The sequence below is a fragment of the Cheilinus undulatus genome, linkage group 2 (assembly GCF_018320785.1).
Source record: "Cheilinus undulatus linkage group 2, ASM1832078v1, whole genome shotgun sequence".
NCBI classification, from domain to species: Eukaryota; Metazoa; Chordata; class Actinopteri; order Labriformes; family Labridae; genus Cheilinus; species Cheilinus undulatus.
This window is the reverse complement of record NC_054866.1, coordinates 8,726,962-8,742,401: the sequence shown is the minus strand read 5'-3', so window position 1 is coordinate 8,742,401 and position 15,440 is coordinate 8,726,962. Positions and strand designations below refer to the sequence as shown.

The following is a 15,440-nucleotide window of genomic DNA, read 5'->3' as shown; positions in this document are numbered from 1 at the left end:
GGGCAGTCATACAAATAAGATCATTTTCATTTGGGCCCTTTTAAGTAAATGAGTTTAAGAAATTTCTTGAAAGCTCTTGCACTAGGTTTAAGAATTAAATGTAACTCATACATGTGATAACTTAACTTAGAATTTCAGCAAAAAAAATGTAATTTGGCATCATTGTCAAGTAAACATCATGGGGTAAACACATTGACTGTAGTAAATTTATTTGCAGTAATCATTAAAGCAAGTCTTAGATTGTTTTTAGAAATGATGGGATGATTACTGATGTTTCCAGCACTTTGCCAACATTCATTGACTTTTCAATTTGGCAGAGGCCCAGTGTCTCTGAGAATTGTTACCAAAACAAAACAAGGTACTTTGGATCATGATGGTTTTCATGTTAAATGCAGTTCAATCTTTGACAAAGTCACTCATGTTGATATGTTTATATTTTTTTAGTAACAGTTGAGCCAGCCATAGTTGAGCAGTACTCGCATCACTCTCCTCCAGGGCAGGTAGTACTCACTCTGTCTGGGGCCATTTGAGAAATACAGATATCCTGTGTGAGAAAAAAAAAAAATTACATCAAAATGTGTGATTAACATGAGCCTGTGTTGACCAATTTATTTGGCAACCTGGAAGTGAACAGAGGGCAGTAAATACAACATCAACAGTCACCCAATTAAGTTCTAGTGGCAAATGTGTCACCAAACATCTTACTACTATAATTGGCAGCGTGTCTGTCTGTGTTGATTTGCACACCACACCGTTGCTCAATTGTTACCTTTTAGCAGACTTGTTGGGTGTACTGGTTTGAAAATGGTGCCTTAAAAATCATTAATATGTACAGATTTTCCATAAACTCCAAAATTGTTGGGCCTCTCGCTTCAGTTTGTCTCCCTCCCTGTCACCTTCATGTTACTTCCCCTGTGCAACACATACAGTACGCTCACTCCACCACAATGCTGAAGAGGAGATGACCTTCACTCTCAAACACACACAGGGCTCATGACTCTGTTTTTGTCTTTTCTTTGACTCAGAACATGTCTTTTAGGGTGTTTTCACATTAGGCACAATTGTTTTGAACCATGCCTAAGCTCTATTGCTCCATGCCCCTTTGCTGATCAGCTTTCATGTATTGGCCACATTGTTTAGTGCCTGAGCATGCTTGCTTGTCTGATCCAGCAGGTGGCAGTCTGCACATGGTACAAATCTAGTGAGAAGAAAGGTGATGCAGCAACCATGGCATATGCTCAGAGCATTTACTGTGCAGCGTTTGTCTATTTTATATGAGGACAACGATCCAATGACAAAGACAAGTCCATCCTGCCATTATTTTTACCCACTTCATCCTTCCACATCTACAGTGCTGCTCAGAGGATGAAACTGGCCCATACTTTGCAAACAAGGTAGTTTTTGAGGTGGCAGGAGATGTTTAGAATTGCCTTCACAGCTCTACTCATTGATGAATGACTCAAGCATGGTTGGGTTTACATCTCCTGCAGTAATGTGCACACATGAATTGTGCACGAGGCCACCCCTTCCAAATGACTTGGGTTCCACTTGTGTTTACATTGTTTGAAATTAACCCGACTATGGGGTCAAGTGAACTCCGATCAGAGCCTGGTCCTTAATGTGGAACCACCTTCTGGCTTTGATTTGGGTTACGTCAGTTGCTAACGCACATGATAGAGGGTTGGAGCCTCAGGGTTTGCACCCACCACGCCCTTATGCTACATCACAACTAAACATCTACGAATGAAAGACCTACATGGAGGGAGTACTCCTGACACTGCAGCCGTAAAACAAGCTGTGCATCATATGAAGGTGATGGAGAAAGGCCCCGGGGACCCTCATCATCAAATTAGGAGGGAATCCTTGCACCACAAATGTCAATCAGGTAGTTTCAACATTTCTGGTGATGCACCAGTCCCTGTGAACAGGGCCTGCAATTACTGTAATTGGACTTTACACCCAAGAGGTCTAGAGTAGACTGCTACACATGACCTCTGGACATGTGTTCAATGAATGGCATGAGCCATATCTCACCATAATTCTCAAAGGCTGCATCCACTTTGGAGCCTATCCCAGGAAAGTCTCTCCTAATGCTTCGTGGATATCCACGGTCCATTTGGTTTCTTCCCTCATCATAGCTGCAAGACAACAAAATGTGTCAGCAATGCTTTCAAGGTGTGTAAACAGTACCAAATAATATATTTGTGCTCTTTGTTTCACATATGAAATGTTAAATATGAAAATATGTTCACTGCCAGCACTCACCTCCAATATTGTCCACCTACAAATATGAATGTTTTTCTAGATGTTGGCTCGTAAACTGCTGCATCCACCTTTTGAACTGAAGACGGGAGGCCGAGGTTGGTAAGAGGCTTTGGATATCCTGGCCTTAATGTCTTTGCATAAGCCTTTATGCCCCAGTACTGTTTACCTAGAGAGAGAAGAGGAGGTTTTCAAATTATACAGTGAACTCACCTACTGACTCACCAATCAGAGAGCCCCCTCTCATAGCAACCACTGCTGGACTACTTAAACTTAGACAACTGTTCACCTGGACAAAGTCTTTTCAGGTTTAGTGAATTCTGAACTTAATTTTGTAACTTTGAGTTTACAAAGTGTGCTTGGGGTGTGTTTAAGAGCAACGTCAGTTAGCCACGTCTTTCATCCTGTTTTTTAAACTCAAATCTATGAAAGAGTCTAATCTTGATTGACTCTTTAGACGACCACACTGGTAGTTCGACCCCTCCACACCCAAAAAGAATGCTTAAAGTAAGATAAAAAACATTTTAATGCCAACAATATTCTGTTAGTGTTTAATAGCAGACTTACTCAGGATGTATTGCTAGTAATGTTGACAAACTGTAATGTTGATTCTGTAATGTTAGCTAACTAGTGCTAATTTTAGCTTTCTACTTTGTGTTGATGCTGGTTTAGTGAGGCAGATTGAAATGTGTAACACATGCAAAACAACCACTTCATTGATGTGCTACAGGAGCAGAGCTAGCGTTGGCCAGCATCATCAGTTTGAATGTTTTTAGAGATCTTGACTTGTCCTCATACACCTTACTGTTTGTCTTAGACTTTGCCAAAGTTTGGAAAAAGTATGAAAAATTACTGTACTTAAAATCACAATTAATCTGATGAAAATGTACTTACTTTTTTTGACAAAGAAATTACAAAAAACGTGAAAACAGATTTCTACAAAGTAATGTCAATTTAATAAAAATATCTAGTGTAAAATAAGTGACAGCATAAATATTGACACCCTTTAAAGTAACTGACTTAATTTTAACAGAGGTCCAGCTAATTTGTGTTTGTAGTCTCCCAATTAGTGAAATGGGCATCACCTGAGAGCAGTGAATATGTCTCAAGTGGTTGCAGTGTAAAGACACCTGTGTCTGGAGGCTCCAGTCAGTGATTAACCAGTATTCTTGGCTACCATTACACCATGAAGACAAAAGAACACATCCTCAAGAAATGGGGGTAATATTGCACATGGGTAAATCTGCCTAGATCAGTCTGTCCTCACAAACTGAGTGACTGTGAGAGAGGCCACCAAGACACCTATGACTACTTTGAAGGAGTTATAAGCTTCTTCAGCTTTATGCGATAAGCAAAAAGAAAACCACTGTTGAAGAAAACTCAGATTAAATCTGGACAAAGGTTTGGCAGCAGGCATGTGGGAGACTCCGTGGTCAGGCTGAAGAAAATTGAGACCAAATTTGATGAGACCACAATGGTGCTTTTGGCAATCAGACAAGATGCTATGTTTGCGAACACCAAACACTGCACATCACCTTAAACACAACATCCCTACTGTGAAGCATCAGGGTGGCAGCATCATGCTGTGGAGATGCTTCTCAGCAGCCTGTCCTGGAAGGCTTATGAAGATAGAGGGTAAAATGAATGTGGCAAAATTAGAAAAATTCTGGGGAACAGTTTTATTCAGTTTTCAAGAGAACTACAACTTGGGAGAGGATTTATTTTCCAGCAAGACAATGACCCGAAGCGTACAACGAAAACTACACAGAAATGGTTTAAAGACAACAAGGTGAATGTTCTGGAGTGGCCGAATCACCCAGACCTCAGAGAATATGTGGCTGGACTTAAAAAGGGGAGATCGAGCCTCAGCTCCATGCAACCTGGCAGAGCTTGAGCAGTTTTTCAAAAAGAGAATAGAGTGAAATTACAGTGTCCATATGTGGGAGGCTTATTAAAACCGACACTGACTCAGTGCTGTGATTGCAGCCAAAGGTGAATCTACTAAATACCGACTTGAAGGGGGTGAATATTTACACTAGATATTTTTATTAAATTGACATTACTTTTTAGAAATCTGTTTTCACTTTGATCTAAAAGAGTTTTTCTTCTGCCAGAAAAGCCAAATTTTATCGGCCATGATTGATTTATAAAAATCAGGAGAAGGGTATACATCCAAGAAGGTGGATACTTTTTACAGACAAAATAGAAATACTGCTAAAAAATCTATTCAAATAAAGTAAATAGGCCTTATTTAATGATTAACCAAAGTACTATGTACTTACTTTTGATACAGGATGTTTTGAAAAATGAAAACATTTGTCCTTCATATGAAAAAGACACATAAAAAATCTCCAAGCATACATTTTTAATACACTGGGAAAGATCAGTCACAGTCTCTTTACCCCTTCCCCTCAGTTTCAAGTGCACCATTGTCCTTTGAATCAGAGTTATAATGGACAGTACTGAAATCTTCCCATATGAAATGGGACAAGTCTTCAAGTTCCTGACACATCATCATTTGTTGTTGACAGCATTAACGTAACAGATACGATAACTATATTGGCCATTTGTACTACAAGTGATATTTTGAAATTCTTTTTCAAAGTCAAAAGGAAATAATGCATTGAAAAAAAAAAGGAAATTGTGATATTAGATTGCTGTTGTAATTCTTAATCTTTGCAATGATTCCCAGGGCATTCTTTGAGGTTTCCCACAACACTCGATATTGGGTTCAGCTCTGGAAATCTTTTAAAAGGGCCAAATAGGCCCAGCACTACCCTACCCCAAAAACCAGGATATCCAACCCCTAGACGTGAATGTGAAATCTAGAAGCAGGTCTAAGTGGTAGGGACAAGGGTTCAAATGAGACTGAGTTTTAGTCTAGCTTAGTAACGATAACTAGGACTTGACTATGGGCCATTTAAAGTTCTCTAACATCAAAACCCTTTTCAAACACTGTGGACATTACCTTCAAAAAGATACACCGCATCCTTGTAGGGGACCTCATATGCAGCATCTACAGAGTTGATTCTTGACCATTTTGTGCTAACCTTGGTTAATCTGATGCCTTGTTGATTCTTTCTCCAGTAGTACCTGGTTTGGATTATAGATTCAAATATAAATAGATGTCTGTTGATATTCTTTGTTTAAAAAAAAAACAAAAAAAAAAATGTCAAAAAGTACCCATTTTTGAAGAAGAACAGGTCTCCTCTGATGGAAGTAGCGGCGTCAAACACAAGACCGCGACTGCACTGCTCATTTCCAGGGTTGGGCAGAGGGTCGGGGCCCTCCGTTGGCTCCTCTGGCTCTGGTTCAGGCTCTGGGCGAGGAGGGGGCTTAGGTTTAGGTGCTCTGGTGGGCTCTGGTGTACGGCTGCCTGGAGGATGATTTTGTGAAATCACAAAAGTGACTAAAATATGGCTTTCAGTCATGAAAGAACAAACCTTTAACATAAGGAGACTTGCCAACTACTTCATTAGGTATACCTATTAAACTTCTCATTAATGCAAAAAAATTCAACAACCACATGGCAGCATTTAGGCATGCAGACATGATCATGAAGACCTTCTGAAGTCAAACCAAGCATCAGAATAGAGAATAAAGGAGGTTTTGAAAGTGCCATTGCTAGTCCCTGACTGGCTGGGGCACAAACTGCTGATCTACTGGGATTTTCTCAAACATTTCTGGGGTTTACAGAGGTTAACCTTTTAAAGCTGATGGATTGGCCAGATTCCATGTCTTTCATCAGGCAAAGCTCCAACCTGAATCATTGTGTCCAGCCTGAGGCTGAATTGACCAATCAGAGTCATTTTAGGAGAACAAGGCGGTAGCTACAGACGAGGTTTAGTTTTACTACAAGCCTGTAAACAATGGCAACTGGTGAAACGACTAGCTTGGATGTCTCTTTAACAGTTTTATCAGAAATGTGAAATATTTACCTTTTAAAAGAAGAGCACAGAACCACATTGAAGCTTTTCTTGGTGTAATAAATGCTTTTATTCTACTCCTGATTGGCTACGTCACGAGTTTGAGTCATCAACTGGCTGATAGAAAGCAATGATAATGGCTGTAGCTCAGATGGATGTCAAAGACATCCCACACATGTGTGAACAAGCTATCTAGCATGGCAGGTTAGAGCAGGGCTTCACAATTTTGGGGATGGGACCCTCAGGGGGGTGTGGTATGCTTTCCAAAACAACAAAGAGAAGTTTAATATAATCTAAAGTGGTACATTTGACCCATTATTGTAAAAAACTGTAGAATGAGTTCAATTTAAAATAAACTGTTGACAATAAGTGATTACATTACATTAAGTGATTAAATGTAATTAAAATTCATTAAACTCCCTTAAATCTGAATTTTGCACATGATGCTTTGTGCAACATCAACACTTTCAGCATATCTAGGGAAGGTGTGGGTCCCAGGTCTCTGGCGCTGTTATTTTGGGGGTCATGGGCTGAAAAGGCTGGCTTTAGCTGATGGGAAGGCAACTATGACTCAAATAACCCCTTGTTTCAACTGAGGCATGCAGAAGAGAACCTTTGAATGTACAACACCTTGACATGAAAGCCTGACAAACCACCAAAAACCATTTTCAAAGTCAATTAAATCACCTTTATTTTTCATTCTGATGCTCAGTTAGAACTTAGCAGATTGTCTTGTGTTTACAGACCTAAATATAGTGGTTGCTGACATGTGATTGGCTGATTTGATATTTGGGTTAATAAGCAGGTATACCTATATGTAAAAGAAAAAAATGCATTGGTCTTTGGCTCATGAAAATTGTCTCACTTTTCAACCTAGTATGATGTGTGGGCAGTTTTCTTACCGTAGAGGGCTTGAACCCCACGTCTATCATCATCTGGCAGCCTGTATCCAGTTGTGTCAACGTATTGATAAGTGGGGAACATGAGTGCCCTCCTGTCCCTGGAGTGATCCAGGCCCAGAGCATGGCCAAACTCATGGGCAGCCACCAGCAGCAGATTCACACCTTAACACAGCAGTAACAATGAAAACAGTCACATACTGTATATTTAATTCATAGTAATACATTTTTTGTTTTCAAAGTCATGATTTTTAATAATGGAGGGCAAGTGGCTTACAGCCTTTAGCGATATACAGTGCTTAACAAATTAATTAGACCACCACCCAAAGTAAGGTTTATGCCACAGCTGCCCTAAATTAACAGCACTGGTAATTACCAAAATCATTTTTGATGTTTCTGCAATGGTTAATATACCAATATGTAGAAGCTCTTTAACCCAAATGATATTTTTAATGCTAAAATATAATTATTATTGTTATCTATGAATTTTCAAATTTACTGATTTACAAAAAAACTGAAAAATTAGTAAAACACATTATTATTTCTTGATTAATGTGTCAAATTATAGTTATTTACTTGCATTCCTGAAGAGAAAAATGAGTTTTTAGTGGTTGAATGTTATGCTTGATTCATTTCTGACTTCTCAGAGAAGCCCAGTGAGCCGGCTCAAATTTGGGTATAAAAAGGTGAATTCAGTTTGAAATCCCTCATTCCTGTTCAAAATGGTAAAACGTGGAGAGCTCACTGAAAATGAAAGAGTCTGCATTAAAGCACTTCATGATATGACAAATATGACAGGTGGTCTAGTAAATCTGTTAAGCACAATACATTGAATTTGATTCCCACGCTTAACTTTTTTTTTTTTTTTTTACCCATGGTTTCACTGATTTACCTGACATAGAGGTGATCAATATCACAAATTACTAAGTCCTGCAGACCCCCATGTGTCTAGCGTCATCACTTTATGGTAAATGGTAATGGACCTGAGTTTGCTTTTGTCTGACTACTTCAGAGCGCTTTAACACCACAGGTCACACCTACCCATACCCTTTCACTCCAGTCAGGACGATGATGTCAGAGTTTGCTGTGGAAATTTGACCATCAGTATTGGCTAATCCCATTCTTGTACTTACCTAAGAGGCCAGCCGAGCCCCTCTAACATATTGAAAAAAAATATTTTTGTCCCAAACATGCTTTTAATTGAAACAGTTGTAGATGTAGTATCAACTGGTTAAACCTTGACTGAAGATGTGCCAGAGCCTGTGGTCCAAAACAGCGCTCTTATTTCAGCCATGGTAGCTAGCTCCCATTTAAGTGCCATTTTTCTTTTCTCCATCATTTGTCATTATTTTATCCACATTTAAAAGCTAGACTGGTACCAAATGAAGAGCTATTTTGAAGCCAAACGAACAGTTCTACTGAGTTGACCCTAATGATCTGGATCTCTTAAATGACTGTGGTTTCTAGACCAGACCGCTTCGTTGAAACAGACCATATACAAGCGTTGTGACGCCGCTCATCCAGGCTTCAGATATTTCATTACTTTGGGATGCAAAAGAAGCTTAAGAGTTGGCATAATGAGAAACTACTCAAAATATGGCCTTTCTGGAAATGTTTCTCCATGCAGAAATCACTTCTTGCCTCTCAAAGGGAAATTTCTGCTGCTGCATGAAATCATCTGCAAAAACCCTTTTCTTATTCATAAATGTTCTGCAGATTTTTATTTAGAAAATTTGCAGTTTTTCCACACAAACCAGCAGTTTGCAACTTTTTTTTTTCCTAAAGATTTATCTTTGGGCACCTCTGCGCCTCCACCAGATAGAGGAGGCCAGTAGATAGAGTTGGAAACAGGGTCAAGAGTGGGGTAGAGACATGCGGTAAAGGGCCTCAGGCCGGTTTCGAACACAGGCTGCCCACGTACATGGAGAGCGCCTTTAACCACTAGGCCACCTGCTCCCCTGCAACTTTATTTTTGGACTAAATGTTGTAGGTCTAAATGCATGGATTATGTTAGTCTTACTCAATGGACAGGGCAGGGTCTGCTAAAATAAAGGGCACACAGTATTTACCTCTTCGGGTAAGAGTCCAGGTTTCATCATCGTCAAAGTGCGTGTCCCCTCCCTGATTCCTTCCTGGAGAGTTAGCATGAGCCAAGACGCCCCCTCTCCCATCAAAGGGGTAAAAGTCCCCGTGATCTGCAGCACAACATATTTGCACAAAAGGTTATCTGGTTGTATCCAAAAGGGTCAAATTTTCAAGGTAGAATGTATTCAAAATGACTGTAGACTCTTACGGTCTATGGCATCTATGGCATCTTATTGATCTTTGACTAGAAAATAAGAGTGTATCAAATAAAATCTTGTAAAGTCAGACTCACATCCACCCTTGAAGAGAATCATGATGTCTGCAGTACCAGAGCGGATTTGTTTAAAGTCCAGAGGGATGACATCGCTGTAGAGCTGGAAGGCCTGAGCAATGGTATAATCTACCTGTTGCTGGCTCAGATCTGGAGTGTACTGAGTGATCCTTTAAATCATATCACACAGTTGGTTATCAGCAATCATCTGCAATTATTAAATGGAACACATTGTACATTTACATAGTCAGAAAAAGTAGAATTATTGTGTTCCTCTGGCAAAAACAGGACTTGGTTTTGCATGCATATGCCTCAGCTGGACCCCAACTGGACCATTTATGTGCACACTCCACAGCCTTTTCACCAGACCTCAACTTGCAGTCAAACAGCATAAATGCTTACTTCCCCCCTACTCATCTAAGATAAGCTAAGGCCCTCCAAGGACCCACACAGAAAACCTGAGTCCCTTTTGTCAATATTAACATCAATATTACTTGTTTTCATTGATTACATGTTAACATAATAGAATGTCCCCAGACTTCCCTAGTCTTGGGCTATGCCTCTAATGTTGGCAACACCTAGCTCCGCCCCTGAGACCAAGCTTTCTGACACTGGGCAGCACATTTGGCTCCAGAATGCCTTGATAGTCTTGATTTTTCATTGTACCCTGCACAGATTCAAGACACCCTGTGCCAGATGCAGCAAATTAGCCCCAGAACAACAATGCCACACAAGGACATTCTCCCAGAAGCTTTGTGAATTGTCAATATGCATTTTGGTCAGTTCCAGTCTGGCTTTTCTATGATTTGCTTTCAACAGTGGAGTCTTTCTCTGCCGTCTTTAATTACGTCCACTTTGGCTCAAACACTGATGGATGGTGCGTTCTGACACTGATGCAGCTTGACCTTGGAGTTCACCTCTAATCTCTTTGGAAGTTGTTCTGGGCTCTTACCATTTTATTTATTATTTGTCATCAATTTTATTCTTGCAGCCACGCCCAGGGAGGTTAGCTACAGTCCTGTTTACCTTAAACTTCTGAATAATCTGGTCAACTGTAGTCACAGGAACATCAAGCTGTTTGGAGATGGTCTTATAGCCTTTACCTTTAACATGCTTGTCTATAATTTTCTTTCCAATCTCCTGGGACAACTGTCTCCCTAGCTTTCTGTGCTCCATGTTCAGTGTGGTACACACCATGATACCAAACAGCACATGACTACTTTTCACCCTTTAAACAGGCAGACTGATTGATTACAAGTGTGAATACACCTGTGATGCTAATTACAGGACACATCTTAGTTTAACATGCAACTATGGTCAGATTATTTTATGTCTTTTCTAGGGGTACCATCCTTTTAGTCCAGGCCAGATTCATTAGTGATTCTGTTGAACCACAATTCAAAAACAATGTCTGATTTTCATTAGTTCATTTTCAGTGTATTTTTTTTATTAGTACCTTTGTCAGTTTCAGGTTATTTCAGTGACCATTGTGGATTTTTCTCACTTTTACCAACATTTTTGTGGACATGTGTAGTCTGTCCATGCTTTTGTCTTTGAACATACAACCAGTTTATCATTTGCTTATGTCACATTCAGTTACCTGTATGTAATCAGCCTTTTCCTCCATCTGGGTTTTCCAGCAAAGTGTCCATATTGGCTGACGTCTGACACACCACACCTGGGCGCCTTCATCACCTCAAGTGTTTCATTGTTCAGTGTACCAGTCACCTGATGGTAACATTATGATAATGTGAGATTTCAAAATCAACATTCAGAACTTTCACAGATTTTACCAAATGATTTCTTGTGTATATTTCATATTAGAAGAAAGCAGGCACAACTCCTTTTTTTTTTTGCTGTTATACCTCAAGGCCAAAGAAAGACTGCATGGTCTCCAGATCCTCTGTGAAGTTTCTTCTTATGAGTCTACCGGTTGAGGTGTTTGCCACCCCAATGTCATCGTAGAACTGAGTGAGGTATAGCTGGAATGAGAGAGACGATTAAATCAGAGATGTATCCAAGATACTTTAATACATTTTTGAATGAAATATAGTTTCTGTTGATTTGAACACAGGATGCCAGTCTCAATGCTAACTTTAATAAGTGTTTACAGAAAAAACTAGCATCAACAGTACTGAAAACAAAATGATCTGTTTTGAATGTGTCAAAATGGGGAATTTCTGCTTTATTGTATTCATTTTGTCAAATGTAGGAACATTTTTCCACCCATTGTTGACACAAGATGTCCCAGTCAGGGTTGAGGGAGGCTGGAGCCAATCCCAGCCGTCATAGGTTGAGAAGCAGGGCACATCCTGGGCTAGTTGGTAGTCAGTCACAGAGCTGACATGTAGATACAAACAATCAGATGCGCTACCACTCAAACCTATGGACAATTTAGAGCAGGGGTGTCAGACTCAGTCACAGCAGGGGCCAGATTCTCAATTTGGGTCTAACCTGAGGGCCTAACTGGGTCAATATTTAACCATTGACTGCCAATCTAAATTATTTTGAGATTAAAAGGTCAACATGACAAGTTGAACACTTAAAATTTGACATAAAGAGTCAAACTTGTAAGTTTTAAAGGTAAAAATGTGAAATTTACTGTCAAAATAATGTTTTTACAAGGCAAAATATGAGATAGAATACTGAAACCATGATTTTTAACAGTCAGAATATGAGGTAAAAGTCAAAGTTAGGAGTTGACATGGTCAGCAAAACTGAGATACAATTCAAAATCATGATATTTAACAATCAAAATATGAGATTAACATCGAAATTATTAGTTTAAAATGTCAGAATGTGAGATTAAATTTCAAGTTCATGAGTTTTAAAAGTCAAAATATGAAAGAAAATTAAAAATCATGAGTTTAAAAAGTAAAAAATTAGAGATAAAAGTCAAAGTTAGGAGTTGAAAAAGGTCAAAACATGAGATAAAGTCAAAACCATGACTTTTAGTGTGAGATGCATTGAAAATATAGAGACAACATGAATTTCTCCTAAGTATTTTTTACCTAATTATTTTACTGTTTACTGTTTCTAATTTTTATGACTCAGCAAAGATGCTGTAAACCATCATGGTCAAGTTGACATTGTTATGCTGGAGGAAATCTGCAGACCTCTCACTGGTTGGCCATTTCTAATAAAAAATAATATATGATCTGGCGGGCTGAGTATAACTGTACCACAGGCCGGATTCGGCCCCTGGGCCTTGAGTTTGACACCCATGATTTAAAGCCACCATTAAACCTAACATGCATGCTTTTGGACTGTGGGGGGAAGCCAGAGCACCCAGAGAAAAAGCCAGACATGCGTGGGGATAATATGCAAATGCAATACAGAAGAACTCTGTCAGATCTGGATTCAAAGCAGGAACCTTTTTGCTGTGAGACTTTTTTTTTTGCTGAGAGCCAACCCTGTGCCCCCATGCAGCCCAAGGAAAAATCAAAAGAGACCAATACCAGTTTGATCCCTAAGCAGTCATAATAGAAGTCCTAGATATTGGGATATTAATTGTTTTTAATGATCAAAAATTGCAGGAAAACTGCTAAATACCCTTTAAATTGCACAAATACATTGGCAGCATTTCTCCATGTTTTTGCCAGTGTATTTATGAACTGGCCCACTTCTCTCACTTTTTCAACTTTTCAATTGAGTTTTTTTCTATCAGATTTATTTGCTTAATTTTTTAAAGATTTATTTTAGGACTTTACTGCCTGTGTTAGAGAGAAAGAGGACAGTGGATAGAGCCAGAAACAGGGATGAGAAAGGGGGGAATTATACGCATTGAAAGAGCCACAAGCTGGATTTGAACCTGGAACACATGAACAGCTACTAGGCCATATACTCCAAGCACAGATGAATTTTATTTTTAATTTTTCAAAATTTAGTCAAACTAATGCAAAAAGTCTAAATAGTAAAAATATGTTAGCCTTGCAGACCTGATGAGTTGGCCAGACTCCATGTCTGTCATCTGGCAAGTCCAATTTGAAAAGTCTCAAATCCACAACATTTTTTCCAAACACGGTTTGGACCAATCAGTGTCAATTTTGGAGAATGAGGCAGTAGCTACAAGTTTAGTACAAGGGTTTTATTGTTTTGTGAGCCAACAGCAATGGCTACTACTTAATGTAGTAGCTAGCTGGGGTGTAGCTTTAGTATAGCAGCAGTTTACTGGTTTAATCCTCTGCTGTCCTTCCTTGGCATGAGAAGCACCGTTCCCAACATATTTGTGCGAGTCCATCTCTTTAGGATAAAAAAAATCAAGTGAAATGAATTCCAGAACAGTCTGGCTGCAGGTCGTTCATCTCTTATGGCCACTTTCACAGACTTAATCTGAGACACCGTCTCTCCCAGAACAGAAGTGCTGTAATTTAACAGTATACAGTGTTAGATTTTGTAAAAAATCAACTTTCTCCATGCGTGTATTTCTGTTGCGAAAGAGACGGTGTCTCAGATAAACGGGCTGTGAGAGTGGTTGTCAGATGTACAGTCTGTAGTCAGACTTCTCTCATGAACTCTGTACTTTTTTATAGAACTATGATTGAAATACTGGAGGTTTGATCATGTTAAACAAATCTTATTAAACAGTAAAGAACATTTTGACAACCTCAGTTTACAGGAATGTTGCCAATGTTATTGTACAATTTCAGCAGTCGATGATTAAAATGAAAAACAGGACTTCTATTTAAGTTGCCTTGGTATCAAAAAGGTTCAAAAATATTTAAGTTATACTAGAATCATTTGGAAGTCATGCTAGTAAGGTGACAACCATTTGTCATTTCTTCACAAAAAGTAAAGTTGTTTTTCATCATTCATCCATCAAAATTCAATGCTTAGTTTTGGTCAGTGTAATATTTTTTTGAATATTGCAGCATTACCTGAGCCAGGTCTTCTTCCTCTGGTGAAACTGTCGGGGCGACTGTGGGTGCTGTGTGACACAGGGCTGAGCAGCCCAGCAGAACGATCCAAAAACCAGCGAGAGACCTCATGTTGAAATCTTTCATTCTTTACATCCAACCTCCCTATATAAAAGGAGCTAAGCTGTTTGAGAATGTAGTAATTTGTTGTTAATGAAGACTGAAGGAAAGTATGTTGTGTCCTCTTGTGTAGTTCACTAAATGAAGAGGAGGCTCTGTGACCGAAGGTGAAGAGGAGAGTAAACAGTGGCCCCTCTGATCCCACAGTGAGGGGAGACAATGATCAATGATCAGTGATCAGGTCATTTAACCTGCAACGATAACATGTTTGGAAAGGAGTTTGCTATGTTTTTTCCTGAGTCTTTGATTTAATCAAATGTTTGTTTCCTTTTTTTTTAATGTTTTTTTAAAGGTTTTTGTTGCATTGTTCAAATGAAACTTACCACATTTGAACAAAAGGAGAAAATTTGGTCAAATCCATGTGCATGAAGCCAAAATCATCAGTTACGTTTGTTAGGACTGTACTATCAAAAGAAAATGATGTGTCATCTAGTGGTTACGAATAACAAATGTGTCGTCTTCAATTTTGTACAAATTGTCCAAAAAAATGTGGACGTTTATCAACGTTGGGTTATTTTTCTGAAATACCTTTCTGTGCTTCCATAACCTTTCCTGTACTTTGGCCGTAGTCCAGTTTTCCTGGTAAACATAAGCATCATGTTCTGTACAGATAACTAGTGTCACATGAGTTTATCTCTGCAGACACACGAGTCTTTAGAATAACTCTGGAGCAACGTCTAATGGTCACTTGAGGGCTTTGATGTAGTTGCTTTCATAAGATTACAGTAGAGATGAACTTAATTTCATGTGATGACAACTAGAAGCCTGTGGCCAAACTCAGAGGGTTGTGGAAAAAAAACTGTGATAGGTGTTTAATGTTTTAATTGTACTAGTGTCCACAATGACTGAGAGGAGTTTCAACTATAAAGGAAGACTTGACTGATTTTCTGATGGACTGTAGTAACTGACCACACCTGTTAACTGTTGAATTCAGGTGTTTCAATCAGGCCTGTTGTCACAG

General features: G+C 39.1%; 1 protein-coding gene across 1 annotated transcript; it reads right to left on the bottom strand.

Moving 5' to 3' along the window:
• Nucleotides 1–440: 440 nt before the first annotated feature.
• On the bottom strand, nucleotides 441–14,431 carry LOC121522143 (collagenase 3-like). The gene is made up of 11 exons (XM_041806267.1): nucleotides 14,321–14,431; nucleotides 11,309–11,425; nucleotides 11,044–11,171; nucleotides 9,465–9,613; nucleotides 9,157–9,282; nucleotides 7,091–7,252; nucleotides 5,446–5,638; nucleotides 5,231–5,355; nucleotides 2,266–2,431; nucleotides 2,035–2,138; nucleotides 441–544 (listed from the first exon to the last, which is right to left on the bottom strand). The coding sequence occupies exons 1-11, from the start codon at nucleotides 14,429–14,431 to the stop codon at nucleotides 441–443; spliced, it is 1,485 nt and encodes a 494-aa protein (XP_041662201.1).
• Between the last annotated feature and the right edge of the window lie 1,009 nt (nucleotides 14,432–15,440).